Source organism: Amblyomma mixtum, chromosome 5 (genome assembly GCF_055824585.1).
Source record: "Amblyomma mixtum isolate Tamu chromosome 5, ASM5582458v1, whole genome shotgun sequence".
Lineage (NCBI taxonomy): Eukaryota > Metazoa > Arthropoda > Arachnida > Ixodida > Ixodidae > Amblyomma > Amblyomma mixtum.
The window spans coordinates 787492-809903 of NC_143016.1; the positions used below are offsets into that span (position 1 = coordinate 787492).

Below are 22412 nucleotides of genomic sequence, written 5' to 3' on the forward strand. Positions count from 1 at the left end.
TTGGAGTACATTGTGAACAATATGCGGAATTCCGCGTGTTCCAAACACTCCCCTGTACCATTATGGATGATACGAATGCTTGAGCTGCAACTGCACCCTTGAGCACTAAGCGTTGCCATCAAATCACCAGTAGCGCAATGCACCGTGAGCAGTGAGTGGCGGCGCACACCGCGCGATCCCGAACATCGCCGGTGCCACAAGTGAGCGGTGACATGCGGCCCAAACATCACTGAAGTTATGATCACCAGTCGTGCGGTACGCACTGCGAGCAAATGAGCAGAATCGCGTGGCCGTTAGTAAACTGCGTCAGCTGTAAACAGAGGAGTGAATGCATCTCCTGGACTTCAGTGTACAGATGTTGTTCGTTTTGGACAATACAATACATACACTACTAAATTAGGTAAGCTTTAGTCATGACAGATGCCTTGTGGCAAGTAGACGGTTCTGAGTAGCTTACCGGGGTTCTCAGTTTTTGCTAGACACTGATGAGCCACGAGACAGTAAGTGCACTGCAAAGTGCGCTTTGATGTTATTCATGAGCCACTACTACTTTATCAACAGCAGAGCATTTAATATCTGAGCAAAATTTGTCACAAGGTACAGGGCCCCTCCATATTTAGCAGAATGTTGCCATCTGCTTTGGTAAACAGGGGTTGCGCCAGCTACTGCCAACATATGCATATGGGCCATGCACCTCATTTCTGTTCCTTCTGGTGAGGACTGCACCATCAACCATGGCAGCTCGGGAAGCTGCCAGGCTCATCTTGTCCAAACGGATAGGACTTTCAGAAGGCTGCATGTGCATCGCATGTCCTTAAATGCTCTGCACTGTACACTAGTTCAGATGCGCCAAGTGCACCCAAATGCACAAATATTCCTGCAGAGGCTGCAGCCAACAAGTAGTACTTTAGCAACTTGCATGCAAACCTTACTCGGCTTTCCTCCACTCAAAATGAAGTGCAAGCACTTAGCAGCAACTCTTTGGTAGCTTTCAACTTTAGCATGGGCAAATCACTGGCTGCGGAAAGCTCTTGAAATTAATTTTAGTGTTACAGTGAAAAAAAAAAAAAGTACACAGTGAAATAAATGGCAGGCTTTTTCTCCAAGCTGTGCAGGCAATGTAAACTTCGGACCTAGACAAATTGGAATCTTTTTTTCGGTGAAACTGCAAAAGTAGTCACTGTCGTGGGGTCTACAACACTTCAGTAGCACAAGGCCATCTTGCTGTGATTCACAGAGGATGTGATTGTATGCTACTGCTCCGCATTCGTTAGATTGTCTGAGGGTCCCAATCACAAGCAATGGAGAGAAGCACAGCATATCTACGAAAGTGCGTCTCCAGCACCTTGCCATGAGCTGCCCACAACAAAGCATGTATGTTCCACTACTGTGTCAACAATGGGCAAGCCGAATTGAATGTCACATGCCATGCACTCAAAGCACACACACAACACATTTCTTCCTGCCAGGTAGTGTGATTTCATGCTGCAATTCTGCATTTTTGTAAGTAGCACCACTTAGACAATCCAAACTTGCCACTGATTTCATCTTTTTGCGAGTAATTGCTGCTTGGCACAATTTCACCACATTTGCATACGACTACTTTTACATGCACAGGGCACACCGGAGCAAGTCGGTCAATGTAGTGAGTGGTGTGCCAGCAGAATTCGAACAAGAAACCCTGCAAGAGGAACATAAACAGTGCCACACCATCATCATCAACCTGGTCAAATCTATGGTAGGACAAGGACCTTTCCCATTGTCCAGTTATTCCTATCCTAGGCCAGCCATGGCCACCCTATCCCAGCAGACTTAGCCCTAGCCTCACCTCCCCATCTGACCTTCAGTTGCCACCAGTTATGTTTTCCTTTCATTTGAACCACTCTGTTATCCTAACAGATCATTAGTTATCTGTTCGCTGCACTATATGTCCCACCAGAGTCAGTTTTTTTCCTCTAGGTTTTGCCCTAGCATTGCATTAACTAGAGTTTATTCTCCAAAACAAGAGGCTCTTTTTCTCATTTTCCTTTCCATAGCTTGTGGTGCTATTCTTGGCTTACTATTGAGCTTCCTTATTGGCCTACATGCTTCAGTCCACACGAGCAGTAAATGCTATGTGCTTTTCTTTTGAGGGTCATCAGTAAAGTAGGTGACAGTGCCACAGGTCTGAAGTGCGGCCACTGAAAAGCATGGTAGTTCAGCCAAAACAGCCTTTCTTACACAGTTATTCGTCCAAGCAAAAGAAAGAAACCATTTCTATTTTACACCCTATTATACACTCCTATGCTCAAAACAGTAGCTTAGCTGTGCCCACAAAGTCGACACTGATTCGAACTCAAATGAGCCTTCTCGGACATCACAAGTGCATGATAGCTAGTCCTATTTACCGCATGAAATAGTAGCTGCTTATATGTTATTACAGAAATGATAAGCCTGTGAGTAGGGCACTGAACAATTGAAAATTGTACACAAGGAAATGGTTAATGACAGATTTCAGACTTGTAAACATTTTATAACGCCATCAGAAGCTTTCCACACTGCTTTGTGCTCTTCATGCTGCCACTTCAAAATTGCTGTGGCTGTTGGCACTGCAGGATGAAGGTTGCTTATGAAGCATGTAAAATGTTACTAAATAAAGTATTTGTGTTCTAACAGCACCATACTCGTACTGGGAAAACTGGTGACCATGACACCAGTAGGCAGCCTAGCTAAAAATAAGCTTTTTCTTGTAGTAGCTAATATGATGGCTGAAATGTTTTAGATGAACAGAGAGTTCACTACAAGCTTCTAGGAACAGCCCAAAACATGCATCTACTGTATCATTTTCAGTCTAAATGCAGTATGTAAGCTAAATGCACATAGTGCAGGTTTAATTCTATATTTTGCAAGTTAAGAAACAAATTTTGATTAAAAAGCTGTGTAACAGTTAACAGTTTAACTGATAACATACAAAATTTTCATTTTCCTGGATGAATGCTTTTATCCCTCAAAAATTTTGATACCGTGGGCTGGCACAACTCGTGTATGTGTCTGTGACAAAACACTACAATGTTTATCATGTATACTCGGCATGCTCTTAGAGCTTAAAAAGCAGCTTCTGGAAAATGTACAACAATTAGTGCATTGTGAAAAAATTAGGGGAACACTGAAGCTTCGGCTTAAGGGTGTGACGCGATAGCGGCCTGTGGTCCTCTCTGCTTGCACATGTGCCCATTAATGTAGTTGTAAGACACAACTTTACGTGACAGACCACATGACGTACATATAGACTCCCGCTTGTTCCAAAGCTATGCAAGCGTGCCTTGCGTGGCCTAGTCGGTTGCGTGCCTGGCTCACAACCGAAGGGTCACATGTTCGAATCCTGCCTGAATTCTGAAAATTTTTGTTTAAGCGAAATCAACTGCTTTATAAAGTTGAATCATTTGAGATGTGCGATGGCCTTTAATTTGCATTACATGTCATGATTTAATCACTTCCATTGCACGCGTGATGTCACGTTTAACGTGAGCATTGTGGGTTTGAAACTTCTGTGCGACGTCATGTGGCTGCAACGTCATGACCCTATCGACCAATTAGGGGTTCTAGCGCATTCCCGATACCGGCTTTTCTGCGACATGAGCTCCTCAAAGGCCACCTCACTGTTTTTTCTACCTCCTCCAACTTTACTCTTTCACAGTACATTCTCCATAGTTTTTTGGTCCTCTGTGCCAAATTTGGCAGCGGGGTAGTGTTTCGTTGCTGTGCAAACGAATTTTAAAATTTCCTATTTCGTGGCCTCAATCGCAGAGACTTCTGCAGGCAACACTGCGCGTGTTATTTCACTGGATGCACGGCCATCGATATTCGCTACAGTTTGCCGAGGGACAAACTTTCAAGCTGCCTTTGATAACTTCAGACTAATAATGACCCCAGTCACTTAAAAGCCGTCAGTTTGGCCAATCAACACGCACGTGACAGGTTTTGCGACAGTACTCGTGACATCATAGGACGGTCTGCCATGACATCATAGCTTGGTTGAAACCCAGCTTCAGTTTCGGTTTCCTGGTTTTTGCTCCTTTTAAATACTTGTACTTGACATTTTGAAAAACGGCTTTTGTACCGGAGAGAGGGGACTTAAAAGGAATGTGATGCGATTATCTACTCAAAATGTTAAAAAGTTTTTTGGAGGTTTAATGCTCTTAATGCTGGCGCGCTAAAATGTGGCCTCAGCATAGTGGCGCCTGCACAGCACATAAGCTTGGCTTGAATTAGAAACCCTTTTCATCATGATGGAGTGATTTCTCCCTTCCAAGCATGTGCAACAGAGGCCTCACCAAAGAACAGCCTGCTATCCTCTCACAGAATTGAAAGCCAAATCACATGTCCCAGTGGTGCAAAGGACTGATCCGGACAAAATGCCTCAATATGTGCCACGTTACTTATGGTTCTGTTAGGTATCAATATAGAGCAAGTTGTGCACAATGCTTTCCTGCAGCAACAGCTTGTCATAACAAAGACACGAGATAACATGCATACCACTTCATCTACCAGATTCTAAAGTACACCCCCCACCCCCCACCTTTCTTTTTTTTTTTTGAGGGGAGGGGCAAATACCCTGAAGTAGAACGTGGATTACAGCGGACTGTTAAGCTGAAATTACGTTAGCAACATACTAATTGCAGTAACATAGACCGACAACTCAGCTTCAGTTTTTGATGTCCAAGAGCTTCGTGAGAAGTTGCACAGAGTTAACACCAGAGGTTGCTGCAGGTCATCCTTTTCTTTTGCTTCAGTGCTGTTTATCAAGGCCTTATGTGCCTAGCTCTCATGCCTCTAGTGCAACGATGGCCACTAGCAAGTTAAAGTGTGCTGTCTCACTGCACTTTTCGGAAAACAAGTCAACATTTTTGCGCTTAAAGGTAATGCAAAGATTTTTGCATGCAATTCTGCTCTGTGTATGCATAAACTGTCATGGCAACTGAAACCAGAAGCAGGGTATACTTAATCAGTCTACAAAATCTGAAATTAATGCCTCTGTGGATATCTAAGGCTTGTGCTCTGTCCACAAATGCAGCCTTTCAAATCGGACGGGTTTCACGGACAATGTGGTACCATTGTGCATTGGCAGTGATGAGAACGAGACTGAGAATACCAATAAACTTTGAATTCTTATTTAAAACAGACACTGCTCCCTCCCCATTTTGCCATTAGAAGCAGGGAAATACACTGCATGCTGCGCCATGAGGTACAGCTGTAGACTGGCAGAACAATCCCATCACAGTGAAAAATAACCTTTCCCGGATCTTTCAGAGTGAGGGTTGATACCAGAAATATATCACTCTTGTAGCTGCCTTAGAGAGCTGTCTCCGACACAGCCGGAGGAGCTAAAATCCATTTCGTCAAAGTCTATCTAGATGTGTAATATATGTGTAATGGAAAAAAAATTCTAACGTATATGCGTATAAAAATCATTCTTCGGCGTGATCTATGGACACGGCTAGTCATAGTGGCGGCACAGTGGCAGCTTCCTCCGAACAAGCTTGCAGTACAGTGGACCTTTGTTACATTGATAATAACAGTGCGCCAAAATGCATTAGCAAACTGAGTGAAATTCCGACAAAAGTAAGAATGTCACAATCACTGCGAGTACATCCAGAGATAAGCATGTGCTATACCATCCTCTGCAGACTGCACTGGTCATATAAAACAGCTTTCAAGTTGGCAGTGTGGCCTCTGCACTGTCCTCAGTGTCTTGCCATGTGTCAATTTGCCAAATATTTGTGCCGAAGCCTCACACATTCCAGGTCATTCTCAATGGCAGCAAATACTCGCAGCTGATGCAGCATGCATTTCTTGGGGACATCAGTAGAAGGTACTTGCGAAACTAGAATGTAGCTATACCATTCTCAATGACCCAGGGCCCGTATTCTTGACGTGTCGAAGTAGACACCTCAGTCTGTGCAGTTTGCTTGGAGCCTTAAATGCAAAGGTGACGGCTGTGTGACAATAGGTGGCCCCATCTTTCCTATTACATCTTTCAGTGAAAACTGCACTTGCCATTGCATAAATATAAAAAAAAATTGTAGAGCTAGTTTTACCGGCTTAGCACATGAGTCAGCAAAAGCTGTTATAGCTTTGTTATAGTCCTATAGCCCTGCATTCTGCCATGGAATTATCCTCAGGGTGTGCATTCCTCCGCCCTTATCATAACCTCCTTCCTCCATGGCAGCCACCCTGTGGGTTCTCCCCATAGCAGCCACCTTCTAGCTGCAGGTTCCTCCGTTCCCACCATAACCTCCCAAGTCACCAGGCCATCCATCGCCTCTTTCTCTCTCTCTCCCCCTCTTCGCACTTTTCTTCGCTACGATTTTTCTCTCTCCACTTTGCCACCTGCCACAGTTTGCAGAAGCCGGTCATTGAACTGAATTAAATAACTTGAATTCAATTACTTTAATTTAATTTACTAAGTAATTAAGGTCTTACAGCCAACGTAGATTCCACGGTAGAATGTAGGGCTATATGGCTAAACCAAGGCTACAACAGCTTTCGCTGTAATAACTTGTCATACAGATACTTACAATTCATATTAAAGCATTCAAAAATAAACAGCCGGCTGATTGGTTTACGACCGACGACCGAAAATTCGGACGCCTGATTTTTCGGACATGCTTGATTATTCGGACTTTTTCGCGGCACCGCGACATGGCCCATAGAGCCAATGTGTAAGAGCGCTTGAAATTTCGGACGCACCGCAACTGACCACTCGATTTTTCGGACCTCGTTCGCACTCGCCGCCGGTACCCAAGCCGCCATATAATGTGTACAGTGGAACCTCATTAATTCAGACTGCAGGAGATATCGAAAACTTGATCAAACAAAACGAAACTCAAGCTTAAAGGGAGCCTCTTGCGACGCTGAAATTCTGCGCGAGTCGGCACATTGCGCTCGCGTGTTTTCGAATTCGTACTGTCCTTGAATGTCTTCCGCCGCACGAACTTGAACCGTAGTCTGAGTTCACGGAACTCATCTGTGCCGAGTCTTTAGTCCCGAACACGGAACGCGAATACGATCGCGGAGGCTACGCGCACGCCGTAGCCTCCGCGATCGAAGCGCGCTTCGGGCGCGCCGCCGGATCTTATCGCGGCCGCGATCTGCTCCGGCGCTGCGCCGTTCGCGGAGGCCACGCGCGCGCACCGGAGCTTCCAAGTGCCGTCTATGGATGGCGCCGTGATCATTATCATCAACATTTTTCTCGGTCGCGATTTTCCGCTGTTCACATCGGCATCAGTATCGCCAGCTCCAGCCTTTCGTGGCGTGTCAGCATGCGTGTTAGCGCGTTCGCCGTGATAGTGGCTTTCGCGTGCTGCCGCCGAGCTTCACAGTTTTATCGCGATGGGCAAGCACCTTAAGCTACACGGCTGGGAGTTAGCTCTCGAACGCGGTCGGTAAGCGTGCGGCGGGCGGGAAATTCGACGTGGCCGAGAAGTGCGTCCGATGATGGTGCAACCAAAAGAGAAACACAAGCTGCAAAAAACGCGCTGTCCGAGTCAAGCCGTGCGAGTTTCCTGAACTGGAAGAAGAGCTGCTCCTCTATGTGATGGAATTGCAGAACAACGGCTACACGTTGACAGCGGACATGCTGCGCGGCTTCTTTTGGCATGAGCGTGCACCAGAGCGCAGCACCAGCTCAGGAGTCTAAATACTTCGCGAGTGACGATTGAACGTAGAATAAATGTCGCTCATTCCCTGGTTGATGTGTTTTTACTTAAAAAAATTTTTTTTTTCGCATATCGCGTGTATGGGCCGCACCCTGAAAATTGATCCTCGAATCTGGAAAAAAAAAAGTGCGGCCCTCATACGCGTTTATACGGTATTTCGCGCCGCGAAATATAGTCATGAGGAGATTTAGAATGTGTGCAATACAATTGGCTGCTTTCTCCGGCATAGTGGTAATAAGTTCGTGATTTTTTCGGTGAAATTTGATTTTCCGGACTGCCCGATTTTTCGGTCGTTTTCGCGGCCCCTAGAGAGTCCGAAAAATCGGTCGTCGTATTAGGGTTTAACGTCCCAAAGTGACACAGGCTATGAGGGACGCCGTAGTGAAGGGCTCCGGAAATTTTGACCACCTGGGGTTCTTTAACGTGCACTGACATCGCACAGTACATGGGCTTGTAGAATTTTGCCTCCATCGAAATTTGGCCATCGTGGCGTCTTTAGGGTCAGCAATTGAGCGCCATAACCACTGAACTACCGCGGCGGGTAAACAGCCGGCTGAGTTTGATTTAAAAGGTGGTGGCAGTTAATAAGCAACTACCATTATTTGAAACAGCAGTGGGGGCAACTGCCAATTCTTGAAGCAAGAGAATGCTCCTAGTGAAAGCCACATCCATTTGGGCATGTCCGCTTAATGGACACTTCCAGATTACGGGCCCAGGAGAAAACCTTACCAATGTTTACTACAATGGTAGCACCAGCAACACGAGTGCCTAGACACAGCAGATGAGAGTGCTAAACTTGTTCTATGGAGGAACATTCCCCACGCTGAGCTGCTCAGGTAAGGACTCTTGCGAGCAAAAAGTGTAGCAATAACAGTGTTCAACATCAGGACGCAACAAGGCAGGTGGCTGGAAAACTCGGTTTCCACCGTTCCCTGTCCCAGTGACAGCTGCCGTCTTCTTGGTACAAGTGGATGGACCAAAGGCACTGCAACGGATGGCAGCACTGCAGTGTCTTTCGGGAGCAAGCCTTTCCGGAGTGGTGAAACAGTGCGTGTGCTGCCGGCCGGTGCAGGCAAGCTTGTAATGGTGTGGGGGGCTGGTCAAGATTCTGTGATGAGCAGCGGTTGGTCACAAGAGCCCAGCAGCATGTGCTGCCGCAGGAGGGCCTCAAGCCGCAGCCGAGCTTGTCGTTCTTCCTCGAGTGCCCGCGACAGCTGGCTGGTCTCCTGCACACCGGCCATCACCGGTGCATGGTGAAAAGCATTACACTCATTGCCCACCTTCTTAACTAGATCTCCAGTGCCTAAAAATGGTCTCTGACATTGCAACTCTGTTAGAGCACGATGGTCCACAAAGTACAACGGAGATACTAAGAATGAACATTGCTAATGCACCGAACAACCGAATAGGCTGCCACCACAAGCTGAAGGCATTAGAGAAGGCAGTTGTAAATGGGCACAACTGCCAAGTGCCAAGGTTTCAGCAGGCTATTCATATGTACTTTAAGCAACAAAAGAAATGTGAACAACATACTTGTAACATGAACACCAAAATAAAAAATAATAGCAGCTGGAAAAGAAATACGAAGCAGGCACTGCACCATCGAAGTGTAAATCAAGTATTTGGTCTCCCTCATCTAAATCTTTTCATTTCCTGCTTCAGCTGTCCTGTTTGTGTTTCAGTTGTTGCTGATAGTACTATTGGTCGCAAAAGTTTACAATACACAGGTGTGTGGAAGAAATTTATTTCGGCACCATCACACAATCCAATCGCCGGAAATGCTTGCAAGTATGAAGATATGCGCATGCTTCAGTCACTGGTATTAACACCAGACAACTAGGTGCTGAAGAAGCACTATAGTAAATTTGTTCTCGCGCACATAAACCCCATCATAAACTTTTGCTGCCAACTCTATGTAGTGTAGGCATGCAAGACTGCTCTCAACATGCTACAGCATGATGCCATGCGAATGCATGACTAGCTGGTGTCAAAGAAATGGTAGCATGCATTACTGGAATCAAGAGCAAGGCACATGGCAACAACAGTTAGGCCTTTTGAAAAGTCTGAATCTGCACAATTTGATACAGACACTGACTGTCATACAAAATTTTTATACACAAAGCAAACATGCAGCCGCAGTTTTGAGGTATCACTATATCACATCAATACTGCCTCACTACATTTTATAGGAGGGACATAAAAAAATCAGCTCGGAACTAACACAAATCAAACACTGCCAAAAGCCAATGGCCAGTAAATGGAAGCAGCCTCTTTTATCTCTCTTGGAGTTGCCACACGGTCGCTCGCCTTGATGCACTATTCATAAGTGAACAAAAGGTTGGCAGCTGCCTGCATTGCACTTACATTTCTCAGTTCCTTGACTTGGTCTCTCAACGCATAGACAGTGTCAACAAGGCTCCTGCGGATCAAATAATGTGCAGCACTAAGACTACGTTCGCAATTGCTCACACCATGGGCATCAGGGAAAGGCTCCAAGGTACCTACCTCTCCTCCAGGCCTTTGTTATCATCAACAATAATTTTCTCGTCCTCCGCAACGATAACCTGTGGGCAGTTCATCAATGCTGCAAAGAAAAGATGAGGCCAAGCCAAGTATTAGTGAATTACACAAGTGGCAGTCAATTTCTTACGTGCTGCAATAATCTAAAATTCTGCACTTAATGCAACATACAAGTACAAGGGCATCACAGCTTATTTCAAAACCAAGACTGTATATACTGGAGCACTGCACGGGCTAAAACCAGCTCCAAACCCAGGTGTCTGGTATGTAGTTGCATTTTTCTCGCAACAGGAAAATTAGAAATGACGCTGCCACAGAAGCAGTGCATATGTCAACAACAGCATGTTCCAGTCCTGTGGTACGCGAAGTGAGCGTGCAGTGCAAAAAGCTCTGTCCTGCAGCTCGAGCAGCACAGGCACAGTCCTCGCGACGTGTGACCGATGCGAGAGCACCGAGCCTGTTGTGTCCTTAACGTCACTCTCCCACCTGAGTGACGTTAAGGACAGGTGGTTGTGTTTGGCTGAGATGTGATCTTGCCTTGCAACGAGTTTGTCTCTAGAATGTTCTACGTCACTGCGAGTACTGCAAAGCATTTCATGCTTATGTCTGCTCTCAACCACAAAAGAGAGTGCATTTTTCTTGGCCTGCTGCCAGCAACATCTCGGAAATTAAAGAATCCTGATGCTAAAATCTCTCCAGAAAGTTCTTTGTTGACGCAGAACAGGCAAAAGCCTAACAACGAAATTTATATACCCAAGTTTAATCAGCATCACTGACAGTGCAATAACTTTGGACACACATGCCCAGCCATGCTGAATGATACCACAGAAGTTAAATGGCACTTTACAGTTACTGAAGAGTGGCAACGAAAGGTTCCTTTCACAGGTTCTAAACTGCAAAAGGTAGCATCGGGGTGAACCACTGCAGCATTCTTAGTGGACACCTGGCTCATTTGTATGTGTACTGTCGCCTATTAATGAACAGAGCACCACTGGCTCAGGCTATTTCAGCTCTTTCAATGCAAAGTGCTGTCAATTTCACACCCTCTTCCCATGCTGTTGCTGTAAGAGTGGATGACTGAGGCCTGAAACTCATTGGTGCTCTCATTATGGCTTTGAGAATTATGCTATTGTGGATGAAACTAACAAGGACGATTATAAGAGGTGACTGAGCATGCTTGCTCGAACTTACCAAGTTTCAAGACCACACAACACAGCATTGATAGCATGAGTGTTATTTCAAGTGCCACATAGGGTGGCTGCAAGTTATGACAAGAGAGTGCCGCAATGATTCTTGACTGCTCCTAGTGCAATCCACAGTGATTTGCCATAAATAAGTACATAAAGGAGCCACAAAATAAGCTAATTTACTTCAAATGGTTGGGGAGCAGCAAAAAAAGGGGTGAAATTGACAACTGTCCTTCAGTTTGCAGCTCATTTGGCAACTCACGCTAGCTTCTCAGTAACTTAGAATTCAAAGGTCCGCCTTCTGGGCTGTGCATTTAAAATGTTTAATGTGCAAGTAATCCCAGAGCCCACATGATGTCATCCCAGAGAAACAAGAAACAAACATGGTGCCCACCTGAGTTCACTGTGTGCCTTGTCCGGGAGCTGCTGCCACAGTAGGCCTCGATGACTTGCAGCAGCTGCATGTCATCAACATGTGGTGCCCTGTCCTCAGCCGGACCTGCACGGGTGCCTGAGGACTTTGCAACATGCTCCTCAGACCTTCACAACATGGCCGCAATTTGTTCATTATAAGCAAGATTCTGACATAGCTAAACATCTTCCCACGTGGATGGCAATGCTTTTAATCATGTCAGCAATGCTGCCTACTTCGCTGCATACTATTTCATCACATGAAGACCTTACTGCAGTAATGCCAAGGATGAAAATCAGTGCTTGTCCCACTTACTCAACAATCTACACTCGGTCACCCTAACAGTCACTTACTCATAGCTACTTCACATCACGTCCCAGCCGTCACTTGAAGTAATGAAAGGCCTTTGCATCATGTGACAATAATGGTCGCTAAGGAGAAAAGATCATCATTCTCCCCTTGAACTAGTTGCCGCCTGCACACTCATAGAATTAGAGTTTTGAGTGCAAACCTCTACTTGAGATACACCTCCTTCACCTTAACTGCTATTCCACACTGCAGCATTCAGTGGAAAAGACAATGAGACTCGGCCCACTAATCAAACATAAGCTTGTTCTGAGGTACACAGCAGGTGTGACTAGTTGTGTACTGTCAGCATTAAATGAAATTGTAAACAGGTCAACTGAAATGGGAGAAGCAATACCAGGAAATTTTAGCTGATGCAGACTGATTATTAATGCACTTCATTTTCACTTCAGTGATGCGAAGTCCACTACATGGAAGTGTTAACAGACCCCATTTGCATTTTCTCTCTAGCAGCTAATACTCTTTTCTTCTGTTCGCGATACAGTTATCTTGAAAACTAAACATCTCAACAGAATTGCCTGTCTCGCTTCTTTGACGCCAACAGTACACATACATAAGCTTGCAAATCCTTCGCAACGGAAGATGAGGAAAAATTTATTTGCTAGTTGGCATCATGAGGGACCCTATGTGCAGGACCTTTGTCCCTAGCACTGTGTTGCCCGATGTCCTTTCATGTTATCTTTTAGAAGACTCCTGCTCACCAGGCCTGCGCTGTTTCCGGTGTGGCGCACGGCCAGCTGCGGGCCTAGGCCGCAGAGGTTGGTGCGGCCGCAAGCACCAGCCACTGCCCTGTGTTGCTCCTGACGCCAAGCTTTCCGGCACAGCCGCTTTATCAGTGGATGGCCCCAGAAGCACAGGCTGCAAAAGAGTGACCACACTTGACAAGACTGCCATTTAAAGCAGCATACAGCAAAAGCTGTTTAATTCGAACTTCAAAGGACCAGAGAAAATGCTCGTATTATCTAAAAGTTCGAATTATTGAACGACCCCGAAAAAACTGTCAAGGACTGCTTAAATCACGGTAAATTTGTTTGGTGAAAGACTACGCAATGGTTGTCTGATTTTGAGATGAGAAAAGCGTGCCAATGACTATTTTTTTATGTTTCTGTCAATGCTTTATTGCGTGCATGCTGTCGAGAATGGAAGAAGAACTGCTCCAAAATCATATGGGCCTTCCGCACCCTTCACGGTGCAACTCCATGGAGCTCCACCACTACTGTGTCACATTGGCCATAAGCGGCACCATCGCGTTTGAGGAGGCTTCACTGCACAAACGGCGAATGGCAGGCACGCGAGGTGCACGCAGCACGTCAGTGCACTGGAAGACTGGAACCACACGGATGGAAGCAAACAGCTAGGCGGTGCCAAAGCATTGAGGAAAAAGAAAAAGTGGGAGAGGGAGGGAGGAAGACAACGCCAGCGACGTGCCAATCAATGTCCGAAATGGTGCTCAGCTGAATTGGTTTGGCTGGTTGAGCCGCTGTCGCTGCAGGCTGCAGCAAAGTTCAGAAAAAGCAAAACTGAAACAAAGCAGCCTGAGTGCTCTTGATCGTCGTTACGCCTACTTTCGCACGCAATGTACCCCCAGAACACTATGGAATACACCAGCCTTGCAGCTGGCTGCTAAGGCAGGCTACACGTCTTTTTTAGGTTGCAGAAAGAATAAAGCATTCGTGCATACAAAATAAATCATTTTCAATCTACCAGCCCCTTTTTTTTTTCATCTGGACATCACTTTTGTTGAGCAATGACTTGCGACAGCCACAGAGGCAAGTTAGCACATCACGCAAGCAGGCTCTGAATTGCCTACAATGACACACAACAAATTTCCACAAAGGAAAAAAAAAGCACAGAGCCTCAAATGTTGGAGGATTTCATCAGTGCAGTGCTACAGACTCCGATGTACGCACAGCAGATGTAAACCCAAGAGGCTGCTCAAATTTCAAATAATTCATAAATTCAAACGCTAGAAATCCAAATTTAATTTTTTTCACTGGGTATCATCCACTTTGAATTCAAAACTAATTTACGTACTCCTAATACTAACTGAAAGGTTTCAAGAGATTTGAAGTCACTGCTTGTCACAAAGACTACAAAAAAAATACAGCAGGAACAGGACATAGTTGTGTCACAAATCATCTCTCGGCATCAAGTCATTAGCCTTTCGCAGGAAAACTTCAATTCTTTGTCTTTTTCACAAACTGTACTTTAACTTTCCAGCACTTCGAGAAAACCTTCTACGAGCTCCGCTACGATCATCTCATCGTTTATTTAACTCCTTAAGCATACAGCGTTTGCACGGCTCCACCAATTATTTCAATAAATCTTTCCTTCCCAGTGCGATAGAAAGCTGGAATAACCTCCCCGAACACATTGTCATTGAGACTAATCCTTCCAGATTCAGACAGCTCCTAATCGACCATCTCAACGACAAATAATTTTTTCCTGCACCCTATGCCAGCTTCCAAGCCCTGCAAACTGACCAGCCTGGTCTACTTCCAAAGTTGTAATTTGTTTTTGTTTATATTTCTGCTACACTCTGTCATGACGTGATTATTTGAATTTGTTACTTCTGTCTTTTTTTTTTGTCTTGTTCTACTTTTTTTTTCTATTCTATATTTTATATTTTCTATATTTTTGTGTATTTCTATATTTCTTCTATATTTATATATTAATGTATGACTGCTGAACACCCCTGTAACACCTCCCCCCCCTTATGTAATGTCCCTAACGGGACCCTTAAGGGCTAATAAATGATGATGATGATGCTGCATGCGCATGGTGGAAAAGCAAGCAAAGTGGCCAGTGCCAACAACACAGGGAAAATGTTCAGAGCAGCAGGGTAGTGTTATCGTTTCCGTACACCACATTTAATTAAACCAAAACAAGTTTCACAGTGAAACTCCAAAATCTGACTGCTACTATACTGTCAAATCCGCACTGAAGAAGGCTTCCAATGACATAGTCAAACCAGTGGTTGGCATGCTTTTGGCACAGCGTGCCAATGTAAGGCAGTTGTTATACCTGTCAAGAAACATGGAAGCAGTCTTTAACCCTGTAATGCTTAGGCATTGAAAATGTCAGAAGTTATGAATTTCTAGAATTACATCACTATAAGGTCCCTTCACTGCAAAAGTATAAAGAACTGTAATATTTATCAAGAGAAAGGTGATTGTAGCATAATAATTTTAGGTAATTTTGACCATTTCTGAATGCAGAGGGTCAATAAAATTTACATGTAAAAGAGCAGCTCCAAAAGTTTGGGTCAGTATCCCTTTAAAGGGCTGAAGTGAAAGTCACCCACTCTGCACTGATTCACCATGGATCCTTCAGAACCCATGGCAGTTTAAGAGCCCCCGTCTTAAGCAATGCTAAAAAGGTGTTGTTTCGCATGACAGCAGCTCGTGCTCAGCTAAATAATTTTATGCTCAAACCTTCTCTTGACAACTTGAAGGTGCACTGCTTTATATTTCCTTCAGTGAGTAGCACAATTTGTTGGCAGCTTCTCTGAGAGTTCACAGAATCCATCCATTCTCGGAACAACTCCACAGGCCTCATTTGGCTTACCAAGGGACGCTGTGGCACGGGAGTTTCCATCGGCCGCACCACTGTGACAGTGGGCGCTGGTGGTGTGGAGGGTCCGACGGGCGTCACTGCTCGTCGCAGTGGGCTGGGTGCCGCTGGTGGAGCAGAGGGGCAGCAGCTGAGCTTGGCCTTCCACTGAGAGGCCTCCTCCGCACTCCGACAGAGCACGGTTGTGCGCGGCACCGTTGGACCTGGGCAGATGGTTCAGTCTCAACTTGGATACAGCTGACACGCCAAAAAAAAAAAAATGTTCCTCTCTGGCAAGAGAAAATTGCTTCACAGACTAGACACAGCCACTCGCACACTGGCAGCCCTCTGATCACTGGCGAGACAACCATCCCCAACCACGAGGCACATAAGATATTACAGTAAACCCCACTGCCTGCTCTGCAATCGCTCCCACAGTGATCAGTATGCAGGAAGGCTGGAATGCTACAAGAGGACATACATTCTTCAGCACTTCCTTTATGCCCCATATAAACTTCTTCTCCCCAGCTTTAGTATATTTCCTCCTCTAGCAGAGTTCTTGACCTCGAAAGGAGATAATGGCCCTCAGCAACAGCTAAAGTGTCATCTCCTTACTACAAAAAAATCAGGAGAGCACGGCCACCTCATTCTACCAAGACACTTCGCTGCAACAATATGTCCAGCAAAAAAAAAAAAGTGTCCTCCAGCCCAAAAGTCTTACTCATGCAATGTTTCACCTTGTAGCCGCAAGTACTTGATAGCATGCAAGTTGCGTTCAGTACACAATGTGGAATGAGCACCCGAAATTTAAAATAGTACAATTGATCCCACTCGCTAACTCCTTGCAGCTCAAAGAGATAGCTAAGAAAGTACTTCTTGTGCATTTTTTTTTTTGCTAATCAAGCCCCAAAGCCAACCCAGACATGTCAGCCCTCCTGTATGCTGCAAAAGATTTTCAGTAGTAAGAAAAAAGCAAACACTGAACTTACACTTCCAAAAGCTAAAATATGAGCAACTGACTGTTCCATGCAAGCTGCAAGACCTGAAGATATCAACATCCCAACACTGATCTGAAATCTACATCTTCAAATTCTCCAGTAGTGGTAAGGAATCTACCATAAACAACTCATTACATTGCAGAATGAAAAAAAAAAATATCCAGCCCCATTCCCATTCTCGAAGAAAGAATACTGATGCCACCTTGGATGTCGAAGGCACAGCCATCTGCTGGATCTTGGGAAGTAGCAACTGTCAAGCCTGCCATAGGCAGGCGGCCCTGCACAGAACATAGAAGGTCTGGAGCCCATCTACAAAACAACAAATTCTGCCAGATGTTTTGGGAACAGACCTCCACAACAGTATGTGATATGCTCACACCTCAAGTAATATTTCTCATAGCAAAGCACATAAAATACAAGTGCCCAGAGATGCTAAGAAGTTAGGAGCAAGGATGAAATTTTGAGAAAGGCTTAGTGTGAAAGACATGGATGGAGCAATAAACAACAGGATCATGGCTGTTTCCCGCTCTGCCTGTGTGTTTCACGCGTGCTCTTCTCAAAATGATACAATACCATCTCGTCCAGCTATTTCTATGAGGGTAACTGTTTGACTGGAAAAGTCTATGTTTCAATAGTATACATATAGTCTTCAGAGAAACAGGGAGAGCTTTGAATTTCATTGTTAAAACCTCAAAGGGGGCAAGCACCGAAGTACATCATTGTAACTCACAAACTGAAGACCATGGGTGAAACAAACAGTCAGCCATGTGACCCAAAAGGAGCAGCTTCCATCAGCTTCAATGGGCAAGACACATCTGCTTCTCTAAAGTTTGGAGCAGCAAAAGATGTGCAGACAATACCTATTGAGGTATAGCAATCCAGCACCTGATGAATTACAGACTCAAGAAATTATGCAGACAAAGACTTTTGAAAACTCTTGCACCCATGAGTCTCGCACATTTTTTTCAAACTTTAGTATCTAAAAACTCAAAATGGTATTACATACCATGGTATTGCAAACGTCCCAAAGCTGCATGTGTGTTGTGAGAGGCGCTGTAGTAGAGGACTCCAGATTAATTTCAACTACTTGAGGTTCTTTAACATGCACATGACATGGGCAATTTCGCATTTCGCCTCCATCTAAATGAAGCCGCCACAGCTAGGATTTGATTTTGCATCCTTGGGCTCAGTAGGCAACACCATAGCTACTAAGCCATCGAGACAGGTTCAAGATTCAAAAGAAAAGTAGCGCAACCCTGGAGCAAATACATTCTATCTCAATCAGAGCTATTAAAATGCTTTTAATGAAAAACAGTAATGATGAAAAATGCTATCCACCAAAAACCATTTAACCAAACAGAAATGTGGTAGCTTCTTTGCAATGAAGTGGGCGTTCATGCCCCAGCAAGATCATGCAACTTATCTTGTTTTAAAAGTTAAGATGAGACAGTAAAGCACAGGTCTACCACAGTGTAAGTTACGTTGCTTCATCTTCTCAATACAGCTCTGCACTTCTGCTTCTTCACAGTATATTTAGCACAGTCAGAGGACTGACAGCAATGAAGCTTCAGCATTCCCTGCAGAATCTATAAATTTGTAAAGGCTCTAGTCAGGAGCCTTAAATCAAAATTGAGTTTTTTTTTCTGAACACCATAAAAGCAGCACTGCAAACAAGTCATATCCCTGGCAACAAAACTAGAATAGAAATTTGTATTCGTCTAATACAATATTTTCACTGGTTTTATTCGTGTATTGAAACCCTATTTGTGTTATATGACTTTCTATAGGGCTAACAAATATCAAATAGTCCAACAGACCAACAGCTATTGGTCGGATATCGGTGCACCCAATGAGTTGGTCAAATATGCTAATAGCTACTGGCTGTATTGAAATGAAACGAATATATTTATTGGACAGTGGCCGTGTTTGATGGAAGCAAAATGCAAAAGGCACCCCATGCTGTGCTATGTCAGCGGATGTTCAAGATCTCCAGGTGGTTGTAATTATTTCGGCACTCTTTCTCTCTGTCTTCTTTCACTCTAACCTTCCTCTCTTTCCTTATGGCGCGCTATTGGGATGTCCACCGTGATGTGAGAGAATTACTGCGCCATTTCCTTTTAATTTTCAATTTCGTGCTGCCCTGGTGGCTCAGTGGATGTAGTGCTTGACAGCTAACCCGAAAGATGCAGGTTCGATCCTGGCTATGGCAGTTGCATTTCACTGGAGGCGAAATGCTAGAGGCCCACATACTGTGCAATTTCAGAGCACGTTAAAGAACCCCAGGAGGTCGAATTCGGAATTATAGTGGCTGAGCTAACGTAGCAAGTACAAGACTTGCCATATATACATATTTTTTAACAGCATTCTACATGCTAATGCACGGAGCCATCCTTCCTACTCCCTGCTGTCAGTTAGCTAATATCTGATAATGCGACCTCTGTGAAGCATATCTGAATGCAAAAAGCACAATAATCTAAATTCAAGTAGGCTTATTAACCTTCATCTACAGCTTGATTTCAGTCAGCAATTTTTTACTCCCTGGAATTCCACATCAACTTGAATTCCACATCAACTTGAAGGTCTCTGATGCCATGCATTCAGGACTAAAGGTGCTACAGTAGAAGTACATGTATTCACTCCATGCAACAGCAAATCACTTTGGTCCAACACCATTTTCCCAAGCATTTCACCCCAGAAAAGTCAAGCACCAGGCCTGGAGAAAGCATGCACCCGTCGGAAAACCAGTGGGCTGGCACTGGGGATCTAACCCAGCACCTCTCTCACTCTCTCATGCGAGGTGGATGCTCAAACCACTAGGCAGCGACTGCAGTTGCAGGTGAGTGCAATTTGGCAACAGTGTTCTGATATCCAGGTGCATTACCTTTGAATAACCAGCACCATGATGTACAGCAAGTGTTTTGGACAAGGTAAAGATACAAGAAACAGATGGCATGGAAAAGAGGCAGCATGAGAGGGATAGTAAAATTACTGTATGAAAAAAGGTAAGAGGATTTTACATGCCTGTGCGGTATTGCCCCCTTTACATGCAAGTGACACAAACTTAGCTCAGTCATGCCATATATGCTTTAGACCATGCGTACTCAGTGGTGCCTATTATCTACACAATGCAGAGTACAAGCTTGTCAAGCACATCACCGCAATATGATTAGTGTTGAGCGAACTATCTGCAGTAGCCTACTGCTATGGTACGTTGGTGATGGGTGCCGTCTACTTATGGCAAAGGGCAGCTGGGCAGCCAGATTAGCAAGCAGTAAAACCATTGCCTCCCACCACGGAGGGGAACCTGGAATAAATATTATGCGCAGAATGGGAGAATACAAAAGGCAGCAGCCGACTGAGGTGCACACCTGGTAGGAGAAGCGACCGTTGGCCAGGGACAGCTGCACCAGGCAGCTGGAGAACAGCGCCAGGTACAGGTCACGTCGCTCCTCACCAGACAACAGCACCACAGGTCCCACATGGAGCAGCTCTCCCAGGCACTGCAGCTCCTGGAGCATCAAGTCCCCTTTTGGTATACTGGCTCAATTCTGGCACGTCAAGCCATTTGTCAGAAAAACCTTTATTGTGCACTTCTGTCCTACTGATTATGTGCTAATCAATAATCAATAATAATTATTACTGATTATCATGTTCCTACTAACAAAGAGGCTGAAACTGGAGCTTTTTTTTTTTATCCCGGAAAAGGAAAAAATTTAACTTAGCTATTGCTGCCATCGGCTGCTTATATTGGCAAAATGTGATGACATCAAGTACTTTTTTGTTTCCTGGCCTCTAAGGCTACAGAGCACTACCATCTAATAAAAAAAAGAAGAAAAGAAAGACGCACTTTCAACTTCAAATTTTATAGCAATACAACTTTAGCGCCCAAACGAACGTCGATAGAGCTACAAAAAGCCATACAGTTGTACCTCTTTTCGTGCTAACCTTCACCATGAAACATTTCGTAACTGTATGCTAGCACAGGCAGAGGCATCTTAAAGTGCTTCCATTAGACCATTTTTTCGTCCAATCTGTAGCAGCAGTCAGGTGGGCGTATGAAATTAACAAACTTGCGGGAATACGGTGGCTGCAACTGGTGAAATACAGGGTTAATTGGAGAGACAAAGGAGAGGCCTTTGCCCTGCAGTGGGCGTAGTCAGGCTGATGATGATGATAATCTAGCAGAAGCTTGTTTTTTGCACTACCAGAAGCCAGCAATGTATTCTTCCTTAACGTGCAGGTAAGCTGAGCAAATGTACAAGACAAACAGACAGAAGTGAATAAAAAAGAAGGCAAAGGAAAGAGGTCACTCCTACATGCTGTAGAATGGCAACAATAGCCAGGTGCATATGACTAAGCTTGCTGGCACTAGTGAATGGCAACATGCCTAAATCATGAGTCTCCCACTGAAAGAATAAAAAGAAATTAGCACAAATGTGCGCATGCCCACCTCTCCATCGCAGCCATCTACGGTGCCAGCGAGTACCTCCAGCTCCAGCTCCTTCTGGCGCCTCATGGAAGAGCAGCTGGCCTGCACCAATGGGGGCCGACATTTCAGCGGGATGCGCACCGCCACACAGAGGGGCACCACTGTGCACGCAGGACACTACATACCGCCATTTCCTTGTAGACAAAGACACTCCTCTGAGTGTCTCCACGATCTATGTGGCTCTCCTGCAAGAGAGGACAGGCCGTCACCAATCCGCAAGGAGCATATTTGTTTCAAAAAGCCGCTTGTACAGAAACCTTTCCTGAATCAGGAACGGCTATGGGATTGACCACAACTATTACAGCATGGACAAACAATGAATGCGAGTAGGAAAACCTAACCGTGCTATGTTGTAGCTTTTTGTGATTCTTTTTCCCACTGTCTTTAAACAATGTAATGCATATGAAGCAATGGAACGCAAGCTGAAGCAATGGCTACAAGCTGAAGGCCCAACCTTGGAGCTTAGTGGCTCATGCCTACCTCCGTGTGCCTCTGCAACTCCGTGAGCAGAGCTGGGTATTTGTCCAGGCGGCGGAAGGGTCGACTAAGCCCCGTTGTCAGGGTCAAAAGAGTAGCACCAGGTGGCGAAAGCTGCTCCAACCAAGAAGTCAGTGTCTCTCTGTCCAAGCCATGAAAAGAAGACACCCTCCATCAGGTCAATGAATGTTTCTTCTCTAAGAGGAAGCTGTCTTGGGCACTGATGCCCATAACAAGGATGCCCTAGCCAGCCACAACTACAGCCGTTCAATACGAGGTAGCATGATTTTTCAATCAGGAAAGTACACTTTGAAAGCCCTTGTTGCAGGGTTTTGTGCATCTCGCCCATGTAACATGTTACACATATGAAAAACCACAATATGAAGTGGCAAATATAAATCTCCGGCAACGCATATCAGTGCTCGACTCCGAGAAGAGTTCGTGCTACCTTCACACTACAGAACAGAGAGATAGAGTAAACAGAGACAGGATAAAGATACATAGAATTATGCATCAATGCGATCAACCAGCTCTGTCTGAGTTGCTGCTTGACTCCACAAGAGCCCACGGTCAAAGCTGTTGCCTTAACTGTTCCCAACAGTGCATTAAAGATTTAATATCTAAGGCAAAAAATCGGACACATAAACGTTTTTCAACTAGTACAAATTCCCGGGGAGCTGATGAAAGTAGGCAGAACTCTCTGAAGGAGTTCAA

General features: G+C 44.9%; 1 protein-coding gene across 2 annotated transcripts in view; it reads right to left on the reverse strand.

Moving 5' to 3' along the window:
• Positions 1–547: 547 nt before the first annotated feature.
• The window catches only part of RtGEF (Rho-type guanine nucleotide exchange factor), a 32062-nt gene continuing 10197 nt past the window's right edge, over positions 548–22412 (reverse strand). The window contains exons 8-18 of one of the 2 annotated variants that reach the window (XM_089542934.1): positions 21702–21840; positions 21347–21406; positions 21183–21263; positions 20101–20241; positions 16935–17010; positions 15750–15958; positions 12884–13040; positions 11799–11903; positions 10203–10281; positions 10062–10116; positions 548–8923 (exon numbers count right to left, since the gene is read on the reverse strand). In XM_089542934.1, coding sequence (XP_089399060.1) covers positions 8798–8923; positions 10062–10116; positions 10203–10281; positions 11799–11903; positions 12884–13040; positions 15750–15958; positions 16935–17010; positions 20101–20241; positions 21183–21263; positions 21347–21406; positions 21702–21840 — 1228 coding nt within the window. In that variant the 3' untranslated portion in view covers positions 548–8797. Of the gene's footprint in view, positions 8924–10061; positions 10117–10202; positions 10282–11798; positions 11916–12883; positions 13041–15749; positions 15959–16934; positions 17011–20100; positions 20242–21182; positions 21264–21346; positions 21407–21701; positions 21841–22412 lie in introns of both variants that reach the window. The other variant, XM_089542933.1, reaches the window with a different exon arrangement.